We start from the raw sequence: 27,220 nt of genomic DNA, 5'->3' as shown, positions 1-27,220 counted from the left end.
TTGGATATCCACTTGAAATTTGAGTACTAGTGCGATACAGATATCCTCTAGAAAATTAGATATATATAGATGTCCTTAGAAAAAGTTGGTAAAAACAATCATAAACGGATATCAGGATATAAAGTTGTAAAGAATATGGATATATACTTCATTTTACCCACGCCCAACCCATTGCCAGCCCTATGGTACAATCCGAGCCCAACTCCAAGACTCATGGATACTGTTTTCGACTCAGACCTATGCTCGATGGACCTTGACGTCGAATTTACCCATTTTTTCACGTAGTGCCCCTATTGATCTTTTGTGAGGATGGCCTATCACAACATGGACAGTTGGATTACAGAAAACAACGTGTAGGCTCGATAGGCAAGTCTAATTGTAGGAAGTAAGTGTTGATCAATAAATCATTAAAACGTTGTAGGTATGGAATTACAATTAGTGCTTAATCTTGATATTGTCAGATGTGATTGTCATTTCTATCACTATAAATGGTATAAATTTCTTAAATATGATTCTTGATTTATGTAACAAAAGTGTATTAAGTCTTACATCTGATTGACATTGTAACTACTAGGATCACCTTTTAATGAAAAAAAAAAATGCACAATTAGAGGGTTGATATGAAGATGAACAAGAAATCTATAAAATAGTATCACACCCCCCATCCCTTTTTCTCTGTCTTCTCATCTTTACGACAATTTTCTCTTTATTAAAGCCATTGTCAAAAGCAGCTTAAGATAACTTTGTGGCTTTTGCTTCATGAGTAATCTTGTCATTTTCTTTTTCATTGTAAAGTAGCAAAGACAACTGGATTTATTTTGTCCAAGTTGCAACATCAAGTCAATAACTGGTGATGACATGGACAATAAATAACTACATATTGGCTTGTAATTTGTTGGTAGGTTTAGTAGCATTGAAGGCAACAATTGCAAACCTTCACTTCATCTACTAATGGTGAATATCCGAGATACCTAATTTAGTTATGCCCGGCCAATAGTTGAAATACCAATGTATTTTCCAACTGATGACGTATCCCTTGACCATAATCTTCTCTGTGAGAATCTCAGAAAATGATTCAAATAACCTTGTCATTAATACTCTTGCAAAATAGTTAATTTATTTTGTCCAAAATACCATCCTCAACCTTGGTTTTTGTCGCAAGATCGACACTTGTTTTTTTCTACAATTTGATTACTTTCTTAAAATTCTCCACTGTTTTATCTTCTAAATTAATGAGATGAAAATAAATAAATTCTAGATTTCTTCGTCAAATAAATAAAGGATTGAAGAAAATGGGTGTGATGGTAAAAGTTAAGTCTTTTGGCGAAAATCAAGAATTACCATATGAATCAAATATTTTATCTTTAAGGTTAAAGAGGTCAAAGACGGACAATTTTTGGGTAAAATATCATTGGTTTTTTTTCATGAGGTCGGTGATGAGGATGTTTCAATCAAATTCAATTGGCTTCTCTAGAAGACTATGGTAAAGGAGTATGTCATCTTTCAATCAAATTCAATTACCCCTTTAACTCACTTTATTATTATTCATCTTTTATCCGTTAAATTTTAAAAATATTCAATAATACCTCAAACCTACTAATTTTGTGTTATTTTCGACTTGTGTTCGTGGATCCTGTCAAGATCGCCACCCCTAAGAGAAGATGCATGTTACATAGGCACGGGTGAACTCTAGTATATTAATAACTGTGATGGATGCAAAATCACCCCATATATTAATTATGAAGGTGCAACCTAGGCCGCTTGCCCAATCTTGGGCTGGTCTTTTCCAATAGTGGGTTTCAGGTTTCACTCGCAACCCAACAAATTCGTTGGACTTCGTTTGAAAAACCTAACAACTCAACCTAGACCTGGCTTCTTATTAGTTGTTACAATGGCATAATAAATAGGGAAAATTGCCTAAAGGACCTTGGTGGAGAGATTTATTAATCCTAATTTTTGGGTTTTACTTTGATAGGACATTTAGTAAACTTTTTATTTCTTCATGGTCCCTCGTCATTGGAGAACTCACCGCTTTTTTTTTATATTGTTAGGTTCACCACTTTTTATTTACTGTAACTCACCGCTTTTAATTTATTGTCAAGTTCACAACTTTATTGTCGAACTCGTCACTTTTTTTTTATTATCAAGTTCGATCATAAATAAAAAGTGGTGAACTCAACACTAGTAAAACCATCTCATTTTCGATTTATGAGTTTGCTCGAGTAAATTACATGGAAAGATCAACTAAAAACTTGAGATAATGACTTGTTTATATGATTTCAAATCAAAAGAACTATTCTTGATCGATTTTCATCCAAAAACTAAGAAAAAGGTGGAAAAAAAACCATCCCCTAGTATTTTACATACATCTTTAAAATGTTTGAAAAATCCCTAGAAAATGACTTCTTCTTCCTTCTTAAACCCTTTGTGACATAATAGAGTCTCCGAAACCAATTAAAATGTCAAAAATCCAATTTTTTTAAATGAAAACAATGAGTTCGAACGGTTAAGACATTCAATCGTGAGAAATGTGGGAGATGAGGTCCAGGGACTGTTAAGAAAAGAAAAATTTATCAAATGGACTATTAAGTGACCGCCCAAAACTTATGGACTGTTTAGAAAAAAGTCCCTCTCAAAGACCCTCCACTAAAGTATTTTTCCCTAATAAATATATTATTTTACTATCGCATCATTTTCTTCAATTGAAATAGAACACCCCCCTCTCCAAGGGTTGATGTAATTATCTAAGGCTTTGAAGGGGAAAAGAGCACCTAAATTAATTCTTCATCGTGTTAATGCCATTATAATGTTGGGAAGTGATCCCACAGTAGATTGGTTGTAAACCAGGATTTGCTGTTTGGATATTTCAGGAGTATGAAGAAGGCTCTTTTGGATTTCCTTTTTTTTTTTTTTTGCGAGAAATCGGTCCAATAGAAGATTAATAGTGGACTTCAAATGGGTCCACACTAGACCCAATTTGAGAGACCATCATTCAGCCCATCGCCAAAGCCCAGACAAGAAGCTACAGAGGAGTTGGTTCTGTGCACTTTCATCATGGGTCCATACAATCCTATTTTGTTTGATCATTCTAACCATGATCAGAAGTATGTTACTTTGCATCATTGATCGAAGTCTTTATAAGTTGACGATGAACCTAATCGAGCTGAAGAATAATGCTCCTAAAGAAGATACAATGCCATGAAAAATTGAAGCTGAGTTTTTTCCAAGTAGGGGAGATTGATGTAACCCCAACCTAGAGTCTGGTCTTTTTTTAATGGTGTAACTTCTTGGGCGTTAAATATTATAAGATCCTTTTATTTTATTTTAATAAATTCAGTTTGAGTAAGGTTCATTTGGGTTTAGATTGGCCAAGAGATATTAGATTTTTAAAAGAAAAAAAATCCATTATCATACTAGGTTAGATTTTTTTTTTTTTTTTTAATCATTTGGTATTATTTTGCATCTCTTTTGAGATAAGAATTGGAAGATCCCCTTTGTGGGTTTTGTAGATGAATTATCATTGTTGCTTGGGATTTTGGCATGTTCTCGAGTCAAGATCTACAATTGAGGATAGCTTGCACAATCACTCTTCAAATAATCTCCCCATTTTTTCTTTATTTTTATTTTTGATTAGTTTGCAGAACGGAGCCAATGGTCGAGCCACACAGTTAAGGAACATGATCAAACCTTGAAGTATATTTTTTTACAACTAAACATAAGTTGGTTTGTAATAAGAATATTACCATTAGATTAAAAAAAAAAAAAAACTAATATTCACTATATTTTTATTTAAATATCAATTTATTTCTATTTTTTTAATAAATTTAGAAAACTTGGTTTGTTACATATGTAATATGATCATTATATCCATTAATTATTAAATAAATTTTCTATTACATTTATCGAAAAAAAAAATAATAATAATAATAATAATAATGTTATTAAGAAAACCTCAGATAATTAAAAAAAAAACTTTGAGAAATGTCATTACTTAAGTAATGTGTATATTCGATTGTTTTGCTTCGCTCACTTCATCGTCACCCCAACTTTTTATACCTAAACAATAAATCCCTCCATTTTTTATTTTTTATTTTACTTAAAAAATCGATATTATCTTTAAGCTTAAAAATACTTATTAGAAAATAGTACAACAATAAATATAAGTTGGTTGAATTACCACTCACATTGTGATCATGGTTTTAAAACTCATTTTGTCGTCTACTTCTTGTCCATGAACAAGATCTAATCGTCTCAAATGAGATTTTAAAAAATGCCTTAGAATTATAACAAATTATGTCTTTGAGATGACTTGTCAACTCGTCTCATTGGTGGACAATACTGAGACAACTTGAATGAGTCGTCTTGGTCTCGGATGAGATTTACAATCATGATTGTGATGAAACTAGCATCATTAATGTTAGCTTGCCTAGCAAAAAAAATGTTATCATGTATTGGTTAGTAGTGGTTATTCATTAACATATATTTAATATGTTTTTAAAATTATTAAATATTTTGTAATTAATAGTTACTTTCAATTATCATAGAATTAGGTAGTTCAAGTATTCTCTTTTAGACTCTACTGGTGTTAATGACATCATTCTCCCACTCTAATTATAACAATCAAAAAAATTTTATTACATCAAAATCCTTGTGATTGGATAATCCTAACTGCCCAACTAATTATATGATTCTCTAATGAACAATCAGAACTCAAAAGAGTCGTGATGGAGTGACCTCAGCCTGCAATCTCATATCGCACTTCTTGATGTCAAATTGTATGGGAACCATAGATGATTTTTATCGAGATACAAATGAAAAATATCTATGATTCATATTCACTTTCATGTCAAGAAGAGCTATATGAGGTTCCACGCTGAGGTCACTTCAGCATTATTGAACTCCAAATTCCCTAAACTGCAACACAAATATTACATTTGGTGTGTTACATAAATTCTTGTGGTTGATATCTGGGTCTCCATTTGCGTACACAACTCTCCGAAAGCTTAAAAGTGCACCACAATAAGAATCCATCCAACAAGTTGCATCAATTAGAAAGAATAAATTAAAGAAAAGCTAGAATCAACAAGAGTACCCCACCTTTGTTTACTTGTAAGAGCTACCTTTCTATTTTCAAAGCCAACCACTTCATGAGTGTCAAGGAATTCTCAAAGATCTATTTGTCTTTCTAACATCTTTTTCTAATAACCAGGTGCCTTAATGATATTTAGCCTCAGAACCCAGAATAGACTTGGTTGACCACTCTAGCTTTCCACTCAAAAACTAAAAAAATAAAAATGCTAAATCAGTCCCAACAACTCTTGTTTTTAGAGCCTTTGATTATTAATATTAGACATGATTTCTGAAAAAAACAGGAAACATGACGTGTAACATAAGATAAATCTCAATCTTTAGATTTTATGTTTTCCCGTGAGTCTAATGGATCCTAAGCTTTATTATTAGTTCAATAATACATGTAACTTGATTGTATCTAGTGTCACAAAGTGGAGTATGGGATTAAAATAGTAAGGAAAAACTTAGATAAAAAACATTGAATAAAAGATAAAAGTTTGGAACCTTAAATCACACTCCATGATGTGATGTTGAAATGACCTGAAACTAAACCTCAAATCATACTTCATGATGTGAAAGTGGATAGGAACCATAGATGCTTTTTCACTTGTATTCTAATAAAAAGCATTTATGATTCTTATCTACTTTTACGTCATGAAGTATGATATGAGGTTTCAGCTTGAAGTCATTTACGCACAAATCATATATATATATATATATATATGGGGGTCAGGATCAAGGGACATATGTAAAAATAATATAACATTAATAAATTTTCAAATATGGGTTAGAAGTTTCGGATTGAGATGTTTTTTTATAAGGATGACCTCTATAATGGGAAGATCATCAAAAAAAAAAAAAAAAAATTCAATCCAATCTAAAACTTCTAACCCCATTAAAAGTGATTTATAATGTGGACCATTGATTTTTTGCGAATTTTTATTAATAATTTGTAAATCACTTTTGATGGATTTAGAGACTTTGGATTGAGCTGATTTTTTGTAAGGATGATCTTCTCATCATAGTGACCATCCTCGCAAAAAATCAACTCAATCCAAAACCTCTGACCCATATTTTGAAAGACCATTGTTTTTACTTATGTCCCTTGAACCGGCCTCATATATATATAATGAAAATTAATAAAATGAAGTTATTATCATCAAATTTCATATTTTTACATTTATGAATTACCAAATTCTGTTATGTATCAAATCTCACATTGAAAAAATAAGAAAGTGTTTAATTTTTATTTTATTCATTTATTTATTTATTTATTTATTTTTGTCCTGTGAAAAAAAAATGGGAATTTTTTTCACAAATGAAAAGATCACATTTTTTAATTGTCAGACGTGCAAGACGCATTTTAAACACATGTTTTTCAACAACAACAAAAAACCCTGTCATTTTTATTACTATGTTTGTATCTCCACTCAAATTGTCATGGCATGAGTAATGATATTAATATAAATATATAAAATTAAAAAAAAAAAAATGAGAGAGAGATTTATAAGGCAAACCTATCTGTCGCAATTTTATTCCAAATACTCTCCTACTTATCAAGTTGGTTAATTGAAAAAATCTTACTTTATGAATCAGGCTAGCATGACTAACTTAGTTAGATATCAAATCTTAATAAGAGTCGTTGGGCCCACATGGATTATCAAATTAACAATTCAACCCAACAACCCTCTAGATTTCATGGAGAAACATATTCAATAGAATTTTTTATATATAAAAAAAATATTTTGAGCTTGATTGTTGGTGTTGAAAATAGATGGTTACCAAACTCCAAATATTAAAATTAAAATTTAATGATTAAAATTATTTTATTATTTTAAACTTTTTTCTTCAATGTTCTTACAATTTTATCCTTTATAACCTTGTGGCAGCAAATCATGTTTTTGATGATACAAATTGAAGAGATTAGAATCTACTCCAATGTACGTTAAGTAACCAATTAAGATCATAAATTTGAATTTTATGACGTAGATCCTTACTCCAAGATTTGTGGATAACAAACTTGATAAAATAAGGTTTAGTAGGTAACAAACTTCATAAAGTAAGGTTCCCTTAAGAGTTATCAGAACTCCAAGGGAGTTTTTGTAATAAAATGCAACAGTTATGTCTAGTAAATCTCTCTTTAAAAGAATCCAAATAAGACGAAACTAGTCACCATCAAATGATCCTCAATTATTGACATAAATTCTTCGTCAGCCATGGCTGACCGGTTTAATATGCATTTTTTTGATAAGTTAGAAATTCGTACTAATTAACTAAAAGGTTGCAGTTATTGTAGAATTCTCCAACTTTGTCAGTCAAATTCTAAGACTACTGTGCATGCCATGTGAAAGGAAATTGGCTAGTCTGACTCCTTTTTATCAATCTCGCGTTTATTCTTGAAAAATTCATAAATTTTTCATTTTTTTTATTGAAAGTATTATTCTTCAGAATATTAAATTATTTTGAATAATTTATAGATTTTAAATTTAAAAAGAATAAAGCATGATCTTTCCGAATTATATGAATTTTTATAAAATTCAATGAAAAAAAAATATTACTATAACTTATTATATGCTGTAAAGTATAAACTTGCGAGTTATGATGTGTAACACACTTTGACTTTGAAGTCGTTATACTTCAAAATTTTAGAGAAATCCACATTTTTATGTAACAAATATCTATTTTATCTTTAAAAGAAATAGTGACATGATCTTATACATTTATTTGAGATTGCATCTTAATTTTTTAAATTGATGATTTATCTTTTGACTTTGATCTTTTTTAAAAATCAATGAAAATAGGTAGGGTTGGAAAATTAAATTCCATTGTTTGATTTCACTTGGATAAAATCATGAAAAAAATATAAGAAAAAAGAAGAAGAGGAAAAGGAGGAAGAAGATAAGAGGAGAGGGAGAGGAAGAGGAAGATGACGAGAAAGAGGGAGGGGGAGGATGTGGCGACGGCGACGATGACGGTGACGACGACGGAGGTAAGTGAGGAAGATGGGGGAGAACGTGGTGGTGGTGGTGGAGGAGGAGGTGAGGGATGCAGAAGAAGAAAAAGAAAAAGAGAGAGAGAGAAGGTGGTCGGAGACGGAATCGACGGTGACGGTGATGGTGACGACGACGACGACGAGATTAGTGTAATGGTGGTGGTGGTGGTGGTAATGGTAGTGGTGATAGTAAGGAAGAATTGATGATGAAAAATATAGGTGGATTTCATTTTCCCACCTATATGGGTGGGAAAGTGAAATCCATGATTTAATGGACTTTTTGAATAGGGTGGAAGATGAATTTCCATTTTCACGTGCAATTAAACACTTGAAAATTTCATTTTCTATGGAAATTGATTTTTCACCCTATTTTTCATGTGCAATCAAACATACCCTTAATGTCCTCATTATCACTACCATCATTATTATCATTACCATCACTAATTTCATCATCTCTATCACTATTAATATCACTATCTTATGGTCGAATTTTTTATTTTCAAATTTTTGAAATGAAACGAATAATACACATATGAAGTATATGCCGCATATTTTTTATTTGTTTAATTTTAGATCGGATTTTTTCAATCTAAAATCATATAGAACTCGAATTTTTACGAAACAAATTTTTGCCGTATTCCAAATTAGTGATAAGGGTCTGACTTGCCTCACTATCTCACAATATTAATCAGGTTAGCCATACTCTTAAATATTTTAGATTTTGTCATTTTAACACCATTATTGCCCTGTAATATTCAATCGCAATCATTGTTTGTCCTGAGAAAACATATTTTTCCCATTCAAAAATTACACATAACAAGTAAACACGAAAATAATAATATTTTTATGTGGAAATAAAGGTCGGTCAACTGAGTAGGTGAACAAGGTTCTTCAATTTGGGAACTAAGACTTATTAAGGTAGACTGACTTTTGTACACCAACAATCATAGTGCTGGGAAATCTTAACCATATTAATTAATTATTTCTCCAGTCAAAAATCAAATTTAAAATTTCTCAACTACCACACACAAAGAAAGAAATAAAGAGAAAATTATTTAAAAAATATTAATTATTTATATATTATTGATTAAAATAATAATAATAATTTTTATTCTCTTAAAAAAAAATGTAACAATCATACAGTAGAAGTGAATGTTTACAAAAGCATTCGACTGAATTGGATATTTTAAGAAAAAATAAGTGAATATCGAAAATGTCCTCCACACATGTCCAACCATTCACTAGAAGTAGATATTTTTTATAAAAAAAATTCTAAAAAATACCCTTATATTTACTCTAATCATGCATTAGAAGTGGATGTTTAAAAAAAATGTAAAATCTCGCAAATACCCACATACTTATCCCAACCATGCAATTTGAAGTAATCATTGTAGTTTCGACAATGTAAATTCTGATTTTACCATTAAAATTCGAGTATTACCATCAATGTATGTCAAATCTTCATAATAACTTTCATATTGGCATACAATCATTCTTCGAGTCACTTCATAAATTTGACCTTTGATTATGAATATACAAAAATACTAACAACAGCAGAATTAAGAGAGTACGAGAAATATAAAGAAAGAAAATAGAGAGTACGAATTAAATAGAATGAGATCATTAAAATTAAGCAAATAAGGAAGAACACCCTCAATCCTTCTATTTATTTGTGGGAAAAAAAATGTTTGCTTCAATTGAAAACATGTTTTTCAAGGACATGTTTTGGACTTTATGGGCAACTTGTTTTCCTAAAATGGTCCATTAGTGACCATTGGACATGACCTTTTACATTTTTTTAAATATAAATTTGAAAATATGATGATCAATGAATGTTTTGGGAGAGGTAAAATTGAAAAATAAAATAAAATTGAAAACATGTCCTTAAACCAAATGTTTTGTAAAAACATGTTCAAGTGAATATTTTGGGAGGGGTAAAATTGAAAATAAAATAAAAATTAAAAATAAATCCTTGGACTGGAAGTTTTGTGAAAAGATGCAATTCAAGGGCATTTTTTGTGAGGGGTAAACTTGGAAACCTCAAACCAGGCCATCAAACCACGATTCGTTTCCTTTTTTTCTTATTTATTTTTAAATAATAAATAAATAGTTAATCAAACCAACCCCCCCCCCCCCCCTAAAAAAAATTAATGATAATAAAAAATTAATTAATAATAATAAATAAATAAAAATAGTATGGGTTTGGGACCTACAATTTGGTCGGTTAGCTTTAATTCATGTGAGATAAATAAAGAGTAGTCTGGGTCTTCAATTGGCCAAACCTCGACCTTGTAAAGTAAATGAATGACAAAAAAAATGAAGACATCCGAGTTAGAATCCATTCAAAAAGCTGCCTTAGGAAGAATGAATCAAGTAAAGGAAAAAACAAAAATCAGATGACCCTCCATCCACCTTTGTTTACTTGTAAGACGTATTTTTCTATTTTCAATATTTGTGTCTGTCCCTCTCATTTGTCTTGTTAACATCTTTTTCTTGTATTATTAGAGCACAAAATCACATCGATCCCCACCCATCTACCTGCCCAGACTGAGTCTCCATAAATCTTTTAAATCTAGAAAACATGTTTTCCAAACTATATGCCCATTGACCTTGGCCTACGCTAGATGAATAATGGAACATCACTTAAATACCCTCGTCTTCAACCACTAGCCAGAAACCCATGATTTTTCTCCTCAAAATCGATCATCTGCAAGCTCTTGAACCTCTAAGTTACATTATTTTTAACATATTAAGCCTCTTTTCAATTTATCATTTTCAACCTAATCCTCAATCTCTTGTAGGATACACTTGATTTTTTTACCCAACAATCCTTTGTCCTCTACTTCCAAAATCCTATCTTGTTGTTGATGTTTGAGTATTAAGAAGAGAAAACTTTAGTATCTGAATGATTGTGCATGTAAAAAGGGTGGGAAAATAAATTCTTCTAGAAAAAGTGATTCTTACGCGTATGATTAAATATTATCCTTAGAATCCAATTTCCAATCGAAAGCAATTCTTAATTTTAAGAGGAAAAATGCTTTTCCATCCTAACCCCCCTGAATGATTTTCCCACCTAATGTTATGATGGGAATTCATAGTCCTTTGAAGGTGCAGGAAAATAATGTGTCCTAAAGACTGAAGATGACTGGTTTTTGGAAGAGAAAATGAAGGCGTTAAGGCATTTTCTATTAGACAACTTGGTATGCAAATAATTTTCAAAGATCAATTTTATTGGTGCTTAGTTACACAAAGCAAACAAAAAAAATACATCTCATCATAACAATTACTTTCACATGAAATTACAAAAAATACCCCTAGTCAATTTTATTATGAATATACCTCTCATAACATAAGTCTTTTTTTAAATTCATATGCCTGTTTCTGTAATAAGAACTAAAGGTATTTTTGTAATTCTATTGATGATGGATATTTTTATAATTTCAATATGTAAATTACTAAACCTTTTGATAGGGATATTTTAATAAATTCATATGTGTTAATGTAACAAGTATCAAGGGTATATCTGTACTTTGAATAATTTATTTGATGAGGTTGAATTAAGTTAAAATTGTTTCCACATCTTTATTGTTATAATGAGAGAAGGTGGAGCACAAGTTGACGCCAAAATTTGAGAGGTCATAAATACCCCCACTTTTATATTTAATTTAATATAATTAGGGTCATTTTAATAAAAAAGCTAGAAATTTCAACTCATGTCCATAGGATCATCTTGCTTAGTTTTCAAAATTACAAAAATATTCTCTCTTTTTTACTATCTAATTTACAAACATTCTTTAACCAATATTTTAAATTACAATTACACGTGCATCTGCACATGCAACCTTCTAGATTTATTTTAACAAGAAATCACAACAAATTTTTTTATTGCAAATACCAACCAACCATAGAAAAAAGTGATTCGAAGAGATTTCCCAATGGTTACTAAGTAATAGTGAATCTTTCATCGCATATGGGCCTTAATCTTACAGATGAGAAAGAGGTAAAAGGAGGGTATGTCATCAATTTAAAAACATAAAGGTATCTCAAATATTCACCAAAACATTAGAGGAGTAACTCCAAATCACTCTGAAAAATAAATGTACAACTTAATTTAAGCTGATATGACTAGGGGTACTTTTTTACAAGATCAAGTGCATTTAGTCTGTTTTATTTGGATTTGTTCATAATATGGCAAACTGTGAATTACAAAATACAAAGTAAATATTGAACTCCAATTTTTTAGATGCCCCCAGGTTTTGGTTAATATTCAATACCCCTATTTTTGGGTTTTGATTAATAAAGAGATACCCCTGTTTTGCAAAATGATGGCATGCTCCCTTGACCTAGTTCTTCTTTGGAGATTAATATAAATGACTTAAATGTCCTCTACAAAATTATCTTTATGAACTGAATTCATTTTAGAGTGGTGAATTGCGAATTCAAACCAGGCAACCAAGTATTTATGCGATGCTTGTGAACCTTGTCATATTATTTAAGCACTAATGCTGGGGTGACATTGGATTTATTACGATTTTTACATTTTTGACACGGCGGTGTACATATAACCGCAGATGCTTTTTACTCATATCTCAAGGAAACACATCTGTAATTATGTGCACATCCCAAGTCAGAAATGTAAAAACATCACAGTAACTCCAATGTCACCCCCAGCACGACTCTTATTTAAGAGAGAGTGAAAAAAAAAAATACGAATCATCTGGTTTTAGGGATTTTTATTTTTTTATTTTAATTATGTTTGAAGAGATAAGGTGATCAACAAGCCGACCCATTGGACTGGCCACGTGTGAAAACAAAAAATCCCCTCTTTTGAGAAGGATTGCTGAGTAATTCGGGTCCCAGACACCAAAAAAGACTTGTTTTTTTCGAAGATTCTCTCCTGCATTATGTGTTTCCTATCCAAGCCGATCTCAGCTACTTCAATAAGGCGTAGAAAAAATGGTCCAAAACATCACTTCTTTGAAAAATAACAGTAGAGAGGTCTTGTACTCATATTTTAGATCAGATTTGATAAAAACGCAAGTTATAAAATAAAAATAAAAATAAAAGATTTTTCTCTAAAATAATCAATGGCTTTGAAAATGGACGATCGTTAAATTTTCAATTTTCAAACACTTTTCAAGTATAAAATTGAGGTTGACGTGACATTCTCTTAATTGGACAAGAGCGCTATATGGCGCTATAGGAAAATGGAGCTACAGAGGATCTGATCCCACTGTCGCATTGGCCCAAATGACATCTGCCTAGTTGTGTTAATAATTTGAGAAAATTACTTAAAGAACCCTCACGAAAGAGTTTCTTTCTAAATAGTCCCTAAGTTTTACACGGTAACCTGATAGGATATTAAAAAAAAAAATTCTTTTTTAATGATCCCTCGTTACTGGCAAACTCACCACGTTTTTTATTTATTTATTGTCGAGTTCACCACTTTTTATTACTATCAAACTCGACGTTTATTTATTTATTAGTGAGTTCACTATTTTTTATTTACAGTCGAACTCGACACTTTTTATTTATTATTGAGTTCACCACATTTTAAATAAAAAGTGGTGACCTTGACATTGGTAAAACCTACCCATTTTCAATTGTTGAATTTTTTTTCTATTAAAACATATAGAAAGATCGATTAAAAACTTGAGATAACGACTTGTTTAGATGATTTCAACCCAAAAGAATCATTCTTCGATCAATTTTCATAAAAAAAAAACTAAGAAATTTAAATATATATAAAAAATAAAAATAAAAAGAAGTGAAAAAATCCTAATTTTTTATATATATCTTTAAAATGTTTGAAAAACCCTTGAAAATAGCTTCTTCTTCCTTCTCAAATCCTTTCCGACGGAATTAAGTCTCCAAAACTTGATTGAAATGCTAAAAATCCAAATTTTGTGAATGAAAACGATGAGCTTGAACAGTTAGAACATTCAATTATAAGAAATGTGGGAGATAAGGTCCAAGAACTGTTTAGAAAGAGAAAATTTTACTAAATGAACTATTAAGAAATCACCTAAAACTTATGGACTATTAAGAAAAAAAATCCTTACATCAGGGTCCTTTTAGTAATTTTCCCTTATAATTTAAATTAGGTTTATAATAAACTAAAAAAACTCGATTTATCAAAGGCTTGGAAAATGGACGTTGTTGGGCTTCCGATTTTACAATGCATTGATAATCTCAACTTTACAAACATGATATCATTGCTTACAATTATGACTAGCCTCATGTAAAATCCTAAACCCAAGAAATAGAAATCTAACAAAAAAAGAAAGAAAACAAAAACCGAGAGAGCTTCAATTGGCACTTCAACTTTTACTTATTCTCAATCATTCACTTATTTTCTTTATTTTTAATTAGTTGTAATAAGTAAAAGTTAGGGTGCAAATAGCAACTCTTTATCTTTTAAAATTTGTGTTCTACGTTTATATGATATCCTGTAATGTTTTGCATGCCACATGGACACGTGTGATATGTACACATATCAAGTCATTTTTTCTGGCCTAAGATACATCAGCAATTTTGAGGGGTTTTGTTAAGATGTGCCATCAGGATACATGTTAACATGCATTAATACACTTTGAAAATAAGCATTTGAAGGTATTTTTGGTAGAATATTTTTAGAGTATTTTTTACAGTAACTCCAACTGCGTTTCATTTTGAAGATTTGAGTTCTATATCATTGTTCAGGCCTTCGCATATGGCGCTCGAAGAGATTTTTGAAGCCACTGGTTGAAAAGAAAGACGTGCATTTAATGCATATCTTAATGTATGCCCTTAGGGTGCTGTTGTTGGAGATGCCCTTAGTTGCATTCATAAATTCATTCCTACTGGATTGACTAATTGGTGCGGTTTGTACTAGCTTCTAAGGAAGTTCAACTAGTTTTGTTAAGTAAGGATTTCACCCTTATTAAGGGTCCTTGTGCTCATTTCATGAAATCAAAAACATGATTCGATGCTTTAAGGTTGTAGAGATAAAAATTTTTAAAAAATTTACTTTTCACCGTTCGAATTTTATATTTTGATTTTAGACTTAGATGAAAGTTCAGTATCAATATTTCTCTTTTGTTAAGGTTAAATAGCGAAATATTGAACCACGAGAGGGGGTGGTTCAATGGAAATTTCAAATCCAATAAGCAATAAGAGTCCATAAATTATGAATTCAATACTTAATATGAGCAATATTTCCTCAGGATCACCCATGAGGATGCACTCTCATTTACTTGGTGTGTGTGATGTGTCGATGTTGCACGTGCCCAAGGGAGAGACCCATATGCCTTTGCTCCAGCCTTGGCTTTCCGATCCCCTTAGTTGGACATAAAATTTGGACACCTTCATCATAAAAAATAATAATAATAACAACAATACTCAAGGATTGAAGGTGCATGCATAAGAACATTAGAATATTATCCGGTTTTAATGGAATATGAATCTCGAGGAAGCTCTGCAATGTGAACATTGAGACGTTGGTCCGCCGGGGTTGACGGCAACGTGCACTTTTAGTTACATTATTTTTATATGTTACTAGTCAATGATTCCGGTCTTTTAACGGCAACCAATCACCCAAACATCCCATGTCAAGGGAGACAAGTTCAAAGTTTTTTACCCAACGTCATTCGAAGTTTGTTTTTTTTTGGGTAAATTACACTTAGACCCCTTATAATTTGGTATAATTATATTCTAACTCCTAATATTTTAAAAATTGCACTTACCTCCCTTATAATTATCTCAGGGGTTCACTTACCCTTCTGTCAAATTGTCATTAACCAAACTGTTAAGTTTCTTTTATAAAAACAATCTCACCCTTTTAAAAAGTTATTATCTTTATAAATAAAAATATGCTTGTGAAAATATGGGTCATCAACCAAACTGTTAAGTTTCTTTAATAAAAATAATCTCACCCTTTTTAAAATGTTATTCTTTTAATAAATAAAAATATATTTGTGAAAATATGGGTTCAATGAATGCTTAGATGGTGGTATTTTTAATTTTTATTTGAAAATTGATGTTTAAAATAAAAATAATATAAAATAAGAGGGTAAAATAGTAAAATAACATCTGAATTTTAACCCAGTAAGTGAAAGGGGAGGTAAGATCCATTATCAAAATATTAGGGGGTCAAAGTGTAATTTACCCTTTCTTTTTCTTCTTCAAAAGGAAACTAAATTAATAAGGGGTAATCAGTAATATACGCAACAAGTAAGGGGGCATTTTCGTTGTTAAAATCAACCATTGCTGACCAAACCAATCCGTATTAGATCCGAAGAAACCCATCTCTCTCTGCAACAAACCTTCAAACTTTTTGTCGTGACTTTTGCAGCATTTTCGGTGGTGAGATTATCATATAGGTCCTATAAAAAGGGTGATTGAGGTTGGTGACAATGGCAGCAGTAAACAAGAAGATCTCAGCTGCATCAGCAAGAGCTCACACCAGAAAATCAAACCAGAAAAGTGTCATCAAACTTCCTTCAGGTAGATTTTTAACTTTTTTAGGTTTCATGGTTAATGGGTATGTTTAAATTCTTGTCTCTTTCATATCAAGATTGCTTCTTTCTTTCTTTTTCACAATTTACAATTTTTTGATTTCTTGGTTTTCATTTGTTGAGCAATTCCCCCCAGATTGGTCAATTTTGCATAGAAAATTCACTTCTTGTGTTAAGAAATTGGTTGATTTGATGTTACTTTATCTTATTTTTGGAGTTAAGGTAAATGTGATCAACTTAATATTATGTGAAATCTTGAATGATTTGGATCTGAATTTCGGACTTTTGGAAGAAATTGTTATTTTAATTATATCTTATTGGGTATGGAAAGAACCCTATTTGGCTTCGCGGTTAATGGATTTGTTAAATGATTAATGTTTAATGTTTGAACTTTGAATCTGATATTGAAAGCTGATTCTCCAAATTGATCTATGAAGTTGTTTATTATAAGATGTAATATGTTAGGATGTACTTGTTCTCGATTAGGCTTCGCTGTTTCTTGGATTAGCTAAACCATAGATTCATATTTCAACTTGTTATTTATTAATAGCGAATTTTCCAAAACTGATATGGGAATTCATCATTTTCAGGGATGTTTAAGCCAATATCAGTGATCTTGTTAGTGGGGCTTCTGGCATGGGCTTATCAGGCCTTCCAACCTCCACCGCCCAAGATTTGTGGCTCTCCGGGTGGTCCACCTGTTACAGCACCAAGAATAAAGCTTAAGGATGGAAGACATCTAGCCTACAAAGAGAATGGTGTACCAAACGATAAGGCTAAATATAAGATTATCTTTATTCATGGCTTTGACTGTTGTAGACACGATGTGGCGTTCTTTACTCAGGTAATATTTTGTCTTCCCATTTCTTTGAGGTCATTAGATCTTTGTGTATAGGTGGAATTGATGAATTTTGTGATGGGCTCTTACAGGAACTTGCTGAAGAATTAAGTATCCACTATGTGTCTTTTGACAGAGCTGGGTATGGTGAAAGTGATCCTAATCCAAAGCGGACGGTGAAGAGCACCGCTATGGATGTAGAAGAGCTTGCTGATCAGTTGGGTTTAGGATCCAAATTTTATGTTATGGGATATTCCATGGGAGGACAAGCGACTTGGGCTGTCCTCAAGTACATCCCTCATCGGTATGATGTAGCTGAGTTTTTGCTCTCCTTGATTTATATTTCTATCTATTAACCAACCAACTACTCCAAAAGACTGATCTGTTAGAGAGGGGGAGAACTATGAATATAATAGAGTTGGTCATGTGGCTTAACTGGGGCATGACACACCCGAGAGTGGAGGAAAATATACACTCAACCCCCCCCCCCCCCCCCCACCCCCACACACACACATAAGGGTGGAAAAAATTGAATCCGTGACCTATACAAACCTAGTGATCTTATACCGTGTTAACCGACCAACTACTCCAAAAGACCAATCTGTTGGAGAGGGGGAGAACTATATAAGAGGGTCATGGGGCTTAACTGGGGCATACACACCCGAGAGTGGAGGAAAACATATACTCAATACTATCTAGCTCTTAAATATGGAAAGACAGCCAGAAAGAAAAAGATATATACATATGCACCCACACACACATACATTGCAAATCATTATGTTTATCTAATCCCCAATCTATAAGCAGCAATCGTAGTCTTTTTTCTGATCAAAAGAAAAGACTTGGATTTCCTACTATAAAGTTCTTGTTTGAGGGTCATGGACATGGGAAGTTGGTTTCAGAGTTATAAGAACTGGTTGCTACCTATATCTGTATTTTCTTTTTCTTATGGTTTCCTTCTAATTTCTGTGTCTCAAGTGGGAGTTTTGGAATATTGGCAGGCTAGCAGGAGTAACTCTACTTGCGCCAGTTGTCAACTACTGGTGGCCTGGATTTCCAGCCAATTTATCTAAACAAGTGTACCATGAGCAATTCCTACCGGACGTATGGGCACTTCGGGTGGCTCACTACACCCCATGGCTAACCTATTGGTGGAACACTCAGAAATGGTTTCCCTCTTCAAGTGTTGCTGCTGGTAAACCTGAGATTTTTTCTCGCCAAGATAGAGAGCTCCTCCCTAAATTCGGTGCAAGAAAAACTTATGTGGTAATTACTTCCCCCCTTTATGAAGGTTCTCAATGAATCTTCCCCCTTTCCCCATGTATTGCATGTAGATACTAAAATCCCTGAACCCACGGGACATTCCTGTGATCACTGCTTTAATTTGGATACCAAGTGTCCAATATACAGTGATAGAGCTGGACTCTGTGCAGAACCATTTCTTAGATATCTAAGGTTTCCATTTGAAGCAACTCTCTAATGCAAGCATCTTCTTCTATCAAATCAGTGCTAGAGCTAGATATTGTACAATAAATTTCATAGACAAAACTACGTTTCAAAGATTGATCAACAAGCATGCAGACCTTTCTCAATTTTAGGTGATTTTCATGTTCAATTCTAATCCCAGTTTGGCTCCTTTGTAAATTTATATAACAAATAATTTCCATCCATTGGACTCTTTGCAAGCATTTTTAGTTTTTTCCTTTTTATGTGTGTAAAGTGCTAATTTTTGTAGTCTTACCACAAGTTTTAAATATTGGAGAGACTAACATATCTATATACAAATCACCTATCTTTTGATTGACTCATTCAAAGTTTCAATCTCTATCAGGTTATGATACCCAACACTTGTTTTTTTTCTTTCATCCTCAGTCGCAGGTAAGGCAGCAAGGAGAATTTGACTCTCTCCACCGTGACATGATGATTGGTTTTGGAAGTTGGGAATTCGATCCAATGGATCTTGAGAACCCATTTCCTAATAATGAAGGTTCTGTCCACCTATGGCAGGGAGATGATGATTTGTTTGTGCCTGTTACCTTGCAACGCTACATTGCTGGAAAGCTCCCATGGATTCACTATCACGAAATAAAAGGTGCAGGTCACTTGATCCCATATGCTGATGATGCGATGGATACTATGATAAGGGCACTTCTACTGGGGGAGAAATAGCCTATAAAACAGGGTTTTTCGTTTTCTTTTTATCCATGTTTCATTTTTTGCTTTTTGGGTTGTGCACTTTGTTTGATCAGTTTCAGTCTTTGTTCGAAAAAATTTCGCAGCGATTTTACCCTTTGTTTCTATTGTACTACAAGAAATGACTCAGACGTGCCCTTGATATTCAATTGAGGAAGGAATTTTGATCTATGATACAGGTTCAGAACTTGACTAGTCAGTGAATCCTAAGGTTTGATCTCTATATATAGATTTAATCAGGGTGATGGCCATCCTCACTGACAACTAAATTTTATATAGATTTCATAAAATGGGAATCCACATTTGTTGGAAGAATTGTTGCCACATCAACTTTTACTTATAACACACCAATCCATGAATTTCACGTCACAATCAAAATAATTTTTTTAATATCACAGCCCCCACCTCTCAATTTTGCTCCTAGGACTCTTTGTCATCCCTTTCGGTAGCGTGATGGGGAATATGATCCACATGTTGATGTCGATCACTAGGATGCTGGCTCTTCATCACTATGTCAAGTGAAGGAAACACTCCCTATTCTGGAATTGGAGGAATCTCTATAGTGGAGCTTTCGAAAAATTATTTGGAGAAAAAGGAAGAAGAAAACAAGGGTTCTTTCTTCTTTTATTTTTTGGAAAAGAAGAATAAGGAATAGTGGGTGTGATCATGAAAACATAGGACTATATGCATCCCAGGCAAATTATGTGATTTGAAAGATTTTTCTGTCGTAAGTAAAAAAAAAAAAAAATTGGCACTGCAATTAAAACTCTCAATGAGTCCAAAGACCCAAAAAAATGGAGGAAATTCTGTTAAAAACGTGTTAGCTCTTGTGGGGAATTAACAAGAGCTCAAAGCAACATCTATAGACTGCTTTTTAAAAATGGACTTTGATATCAAATGGGGACTTGAAAGCCCGAAGATCTTTTCAAGCTGATCCAAACACATAATTTGTTTAATTAAAATATCCTTAAAACCTTTTTAATTAAAGAAAAATGCTGGAATGACAAGAAAAAACACAAAGGTGATAAAAAAAAATGATATGGTGGCGTTCACATAATCGTAGATATTTTTTTATTCGTATCTCACGAAAAAACATCTACGATAATGTGCACGACACCACAAGTTTTTGTCATCCTTGATACTCTCTTTGTGTCAGCCCAATACAACGCATAATTAAAATGACGGTTACCTAAAAGGTTAGGTGGCGTAATTTAGCAGCCCAAAACTTTGCTTTAAAGTGTACCACGTAGCGCCACAAATGTCAATTTTTAAGCTCTAATGTGAGGGGCAAGATCATCCCATCAGTCAATTTTTATTTTTTGTTCCGGACTTTTGAAGGCAACCCAAGTCTGAAATTTGAAGGAACCCTCTCGTTACACGACATGTGGTACTTCGAATTTAATTCACACCCCTACATTTGTGCAAAATTTTGAAATACCTCCTTAAAAATGTCACGCTGTCCTCGTCAAAGCCACTTAACTGTACAAGGTTCGAGGGAAGGCAATTTCAAATTTCTATTCATTGTTGTTCAAACTTCCAAGTAATTAAATAAGGGATAATGAGAGATTCTATTAGCACAAAAGTTATTATGGTGATATAAGTTCTCCAATTAAATATAGAGAAACACTTTTCTTTTTAAATAAGTTAGTGAGGAAAAAGTTCTTACTAAGTCTCGTTTAATGTCAAGATAACCTCGAGATGCATAATATAAGACATCAAAATTAGTTAAGATTTATGAGGCCTTGTATTACAATCTCGAGGTCTTTTCAATTATGAATGAGGCTTAATAAGAAACTTTTTTTTTCCCCTCACTTTGTTATGAGAATAGAGATCTAGTCAAATGTCTCCTTACTAACCAAGGTTAGGTATCATCCCATTTTATGCCACATGGCATTTTTGGTGACTCACTGACCGCATGGACATGTGATCCATCCCTTCGTGAATCTACCCAAAGATCAATTTGATTGGTGACGTACATCCAAAGATTATAACATTGTCTTAAAAATTATTTCTAACAATTGGTTTAAATTATTTTTTAAGAGAGTAAATCTACTAGATACAAATTATTAAACACTAATATTTTTTATATGTTCAATAAGGGATGGATCGCATATCCATATGAGTCGTGATAATCTAACTACTCCAAGTGTCACACTCTATCAACTCTCCTAATATGATAAATTCACAAATCGTAAATTTGTATGTCTTAGGATACATGATTCCCTCGGGATATATTTTTTTATAGGAAAGTGTAATTTTGTATCCCAAGACATATAGATCTACAATTCTTGAACTGGTCACCTTAGGAGAGTTGATTGAGTGTGACACGTGGGTAGTTAGATTATCACGATTCTTTTCATACAGTCAGTGGGTCCACAAAAAAATAATAATAATAAATGCCCCGTGTCATAAAAATGGGCAGCCACCTGACCTTGATTTTGAACGGGACACCTGACTAGATCCCTACTCATGTTAGTAAGGATAGTCGGACTCAAATATATGTAATAAAGCGACCTTTGCGTCATTAAATTCCACGGTTGCTAACGAAGTCACCAAACCTTTTCTCTCTGTGAAACCAACCTAAATTTTTTTGCGACTTTCGCAGCATTTAGTGTTGTCGGGTTTTCTTCAAGAATCCTATATCTAAGGGAGGGTTAGGTTGCATATAATGGCAGCAGTAAACAGGAAGATTTCAGCTGCATCAGCAAGGGCTCATACCAGAAAATCAAACCAGAACAGTGTCTTTAAGCTTCCTTCAGGTGGATTTTCTTTCTTTTCTCTGTTTCATTTGGTTTCCTCTGCTTCATTTGGTTTCATGGTTAATGGGTCTGTTCACATTCTTGTTTTTGTAGATCAAGCAAACATCTTTTTAATATTTTTATTCACAATTTACAATTTTTTTTGTTTTGTTTTAGTTTCTAGGTTTGGGTTGATTTTGCATATAAAATTCAATCCGTTTGTAAAGAAATTGTACAAGAATTCCCCATTTTGATGTTAAGTTTAGTTCTTGTTTCTGATTTTTAGGGAAATTTGATTAAATAGTTTATGTGAAAGAAATAATCTGGATCTGAATTATAGACTTTTGGAACAAATGGGTGTGTTCATGTAAACCTTCTGAGACTTTTTTTTTTCTATAGTTCCGAAGGAGTTTCTGATGTAATATGTGAGTTGTACTTTGTTGGGGAAACTGTTGTTTCATGATTTAATCTAATATTGAATTGATCTCTGATGTTTTGGTTTTTTATTTGGGTTTACAGTTTCTTGGACTAGTTCAACCATAGAGGTTCATGATTTAACCTGTTATTGAAAGCTGATTTGAGAAAATCAATATTGAAATTCAATATTTTCAGGGATGTTTAAGACGATATCAGTGATCTTGTTGGTGGGATTTCTGGCATGGGCTTACCAGGCCATCCAACCTCAACCACCCAAGATTTGTGGTTCCCCTGGTGGCCCACCTGTTACGGCACCAAGGATAAAGCTCAAAGATGGAAGGCATTTAGCCTACAAAGAGCACGGTGTACCAAAAGATAGGGCAAAGTATAAGATTGTCCATGTTCATGGCTTCGACTCTTGCAGGCATGATGTGATGTTCTTGTCTCAGGTACTTACCTTTTAGTTTTATTTTCTTCTTTCCATTTATTCTAGGTCATTAGATCTTTGTGCTTTGTTTGTAGTTAGAATTGGTTGATTTCATAATGAACTTTTACAGGAACTTGCTGAAGAACTAGGCGTCTATATATTGTCTTTCGACAGAGCTGGGTATGGAGAAAGTGATCCTAATCCGAAACGGACGGTGAAGAGCACCGCTTTGGATGTAGAAGAGCTTGCTGATCAGTTGGGCTTAGGATCCAAATTTTATGTAATGGGATTTTCCATGGGAGGACAGTTGATTTGGACATGTCTCAAGTACATTCCTCACAGGTATGGTGTGGCTGAATTTATGCTTTTTTTTATTTGTATTTATGTCAAACTCTTAAATTTAGAAGAACAATGAGAAAGATATACACACACATTGCAAGTCAGTAATAATTATCTAACGTTAAGTCCATAAGCAGCATTTGTAATCTTTTCTAGCTTGAGGTTTATGGATGTGGAAAGTGTTATGGTTTGTTACTAGCTGATAAAGATGTACTGTTAATCAAGCCATGTGTCCCGCTGGTCGAGCTCGTTGGGGGGTTGGAAGCGTGGCCCCCTCACGGGTTCTGTCCCCAAAAGAAATTTTCTCAAGGGTATTTTTGTAATTTCACTGATATTATGTAAAACCCTAGCTATATTTTCTTGGGGTATATATATTTCTTTTTTCAGTTAAAGGGTTAATTTGTAATTGCGAGTTTTCACTTCATAGTGGAATCTATGTGATCTGTGGACGTACCTCAATCTTGAGGGAACTACATAAAATCTGTGTGATTGCATCTTGTTTTTTTTCTTCTTGCTCTTCATTGTTTCTGGATTTTTTTTTTTTTTTTCTACAGAAAGTTTGTCTCGATGTTATAACAACATATGCTATCTTTATCTGTAGTTTCTTCCATTCATTGTTTTCTTCTAGTTTCTCTGTCTCAAGTGTGAGTTTTGGAATAATGGCAGGTTAGCAGGAGCAACTTTAATCGCCCCTGTTGTCAACTATTGGTGGCCTGGATTTCCGGCCAATTTATCTAAAGAAGCCTACAACCAACAATTCCTACCGGACCAATGGGCACTTCGGGTGTCTCACTACCTCCCATGGTTGACCCACTGGTGGAACACTCAGAAATGGTTTCCCTCTTCAAGTGTTATAGCCCGTAAACCTGAGATTTTGTCTCGTCAAGATAGAGAGCTCGCCCCCAAATATGCAGTGAGAAGAAGTTATATGGTAATTTACTCATCTCAAAGACTTGCTTTCCTTCTTTATAGAAATATATTGTGTGGAATTAAAAATATCGAACCAACAACTTATTACAGCAATGCATAGTGACTGGGGCAGTCAGTGGGCTGGGCATTGGCCCGATCCGGCCCACCATGGACCGGTTTTGGGTTTAATAAAGAAGTCCATTTAATTATCGGGCCGGGATAAGTCTATTTTATTATGGGGCCTGTTGTGGTTTTGAATTCAACCCGCTACAGTATATTAAAAGGAGGCTTAATAATTTCTTTTGTTTCTTGTAAATGACTTAGGATGCCCTTGAAATTTTATTGTTTGAGTTTGCACCAGTCACAATTAAGGACTAATTTTGTCATATCGAAAAACCCCACTAGCTATAAATGCTCATTTATGAGAAAACCCTCTCTGTCAAGTTACTCTTTTTACTTGATTCTTGAACTTCCCTCAAGCAACCAACTAAGCCAAACCCGAATGTTGGCGGACCAGGCTTGGGTTTATCTTTTCTTTCTTAAGCCCGATCTGAACCCGTCCCAGCCCGATCCATTGACAGCCCTAATAGTGACTAGTAAATCGTTTTTTTTTACTTGATAATCATGTAGGTTAGTAATGAATTTTCTTCTTTTTTTCAACTTAGAGGCCATTTATCTAAGGGACTTGGCTCTGGACAGATTGGAATGGAGGCATTTAGCCGTCCCCAAATCTATTGCATGAGGCTTATTGGACATTTTTTGTAGGATGGATCTTGCTTGGAGATAATAGTTCAAGCACCAGTGGAGGATTTCCATGTTTAATTACTAAAAACAACTCTAATGCGACTCTCCGTAATCACTCGGCATTTTATTATTGAGGGCCATTTTGGATATTCAAGGGGTATGCACTCCAACCTTGCTATCCAAATGGTTCTTGATAAACCTACGGCCAACGGTCATCTTTATTTGCCACCCAAAGGTAGAGAGAGAATCCCATTCTCTTCTTTTGCCTATAGAAAAATCTCTCCAAAATATTGAGAAATAGAGAGCTAGATGCAATGTGCATTGGAGTTGCTCTAATACCTATGTTTTGGATTTTGTTTAGATTTATATAACAAACTTCTTCATCCATTAGTGTTATCTTGGGTCTTTGCAAGAGGGTTTTTTGCTTTATTTTTAAATGCCCTTTTTATGTACATGAAGTGCTAATATAGAATTCTTACCACAAATTTTAATTATCGCCCACCTCTGACTGATTCAAAATTTCAAATTGTCACCGTAATTTAATAACATTACTCTTGCTCTGATACCCAACAATTGATTTTCGCTTCCTTAGGCACAGGTAAGGCAGCAAGGAGAATTTGAGTCCCTTCATCGTGACATGACGATTGGTTTTGGAAATTGGGAATTCGATCCTATGGATCTCGAGAACCCATTTCCAAACAACGAAGGTTATGTCCACCTATGGCACGGGGTTGAAGATGTACTTGTGCCTGTTAGCCTCCAACGCTACATTGTTGGAAAGCTCCCATGGATTCACTATCATGAACTAAAGGGTGCAGGTCACATGTTCCCTTATGCTGATGGTATGGGTGAAGCAATGATAAAGGCACTTGTGCTTGGGGAGAAATAGGGACCTACAATGATGCTCAGCTTTGTTTTGCCTTCTATGCATCCATCCTGACTTTCATTTTGTTTTTGGGGTTCTGCATTGTGTTTTTTGTTTAGTTTCAGTCTTTGATAATTTTTCTTAGCCATTATAGCTTTTGTACTCTGTTTTTGTTCAATTGAATAGGTGATTTTATTCTTTACTACGGTTTTAAACTTATGAAAACCCGATCATGAAATCCTAAGGTCTGATCTTTATGTAAATCCGATTGGGGTGTATGCCTGTGTTATGTGTGGTGCACTTATATGCGAGTAAGACTTATTGACATCTAGACCCTGGGTTATGACTGCAAATTGCCATAAAATGAAATTTTGTGTGTGGGCTCTTTAGAAATTATGCAAAAAATTTGGCTTAAAAAACACCGAAAAGGGTTATAAAGTTGCCTTAAAAGTAATGGTTTAATGACGAGATCATTGATAATTATGAATGAGTTGATCAATTTTTATCAATGAGATCGTCATTTTATATTAGAATATCTACCAACGAACTCATTCAAAAACATGTTTTGGGAATTAATATGAACAGTGTACCAGACTTGGAATTTCGTCATTTTCAGCACATTAAATGGTAATTTGCCCTTTTTAAAATTTTTAATTAGGGTGTATTAAGCAAAAGTTTTTTTTTTTTTCTTTTTTTTTTGTAATTGAGGGAGTAACCCATTAGCACTCTCATGTAAGCGTGACAGAGTTTTACGAGGACAAATCCAAACCCATTTAAGTGCCACACAAGGTGCTGGGCAGGGGATTCGAAGACAAGACCAAGGGAGCACACCTAGTCTTAAGCAAAACTTGGGGTGCCAATAACAACTCTTTTAAATATGAGTCGGTAAGAAGTAGACACCGTATTTGATCATGGGTCCTTAACTGAGCCGTGATAATATGGCACTCCCCTTTGACAAATGCCCTCCTAGGCCACCATCACAGAACCGTAGATCAAATGCCTTGATATACAAGAAAAAGAATTATAATTTTGTGCATCCCGAGGCAAATAATCTGAAGTTTTGTAACGGGAACGTCTGTGGGGGCATCATATTATCACAACTCTCTTTAAATATATAAAAGAGCTCGAAGTGTTTCAAACCCCAACAAAAACACCTTACCTTTGTTATAGGTACGAGACACCGTATTGGATCT

The 27,220-nt window shown here is 33.4% G+C and overlaps 2 protein-coding genes across 2 annotated transcripts; both read left to right on the top strand.

The window, feature by feature from the left end:
* Window positions 1-16,337: 16,337 nt before the first annotated feature.
* Window positions 16,338-19,759, top strand: LOC147385536 (uncharacterized). The gene is made up of 5 exons (XM_086423733.1): window positions 16,338-16,546; window positions 17,148-17,401; window positions 17,488-17,699; window positions 18,397-18,661; window positions 19,268-19,759. Exons 1-5 carry the CDS (start codon window positions 16,456-16,458, stop codon window positions 19,562-19,564), a joined length of 1,119 nt encoding a protein of 372 aa, XP_086279859.1. The 5' UTR covers window positions 16,338-16,455; the 3' UTR covers window positions 19,565-19,759.
* A 2,353-nt stretch (window positions 19,760-22,112) lies between these two features.
* Window positions 22,113-26,233, top strand: LOC147385535 (uncharacterized). Its single transcript, XM_086422276.1, has 5 exons — window positions 22,113-22,347; window positions 22,939-23,192; window positions 23,301-23,512; window positions 24,176-24,440; window positions 25,755-26,233. The coding sequence occupies exons 1-5, from the start codon at window positions 22,257-22,259 to the stop codon at window positions 26,049-26,051; spliced, it is 1,119 nt and encodes a 372-aa protein (XP_086278402.1). The 5' UTR covers window positions 22,113-22,256; the 3' UTR covers window positions 26,052-26,233.
* The last annotated feature ends 987 nt before the right edge of the window (window positions 26,234-27,220 follow it).

This window comes from Akebia trifoliata, chromosome 14, assembly GCF_017979445.1.
Source record: "Akebia trifoliata isolate Shusen 1 chromosome 14, ASM1797944v1, whole genome shotgun sequence".
NCBI lineage: Eukaryota > Viridiplantae > Streptophyta > Magnoliopsida > Ranunculales > Lardizabalaceae > Akebia > Akebia trifoliata.
Note: the sequence above shows the minus strand (reverse complement) of the source record. Positions and strands in the feature narration are given on the sequence as shown.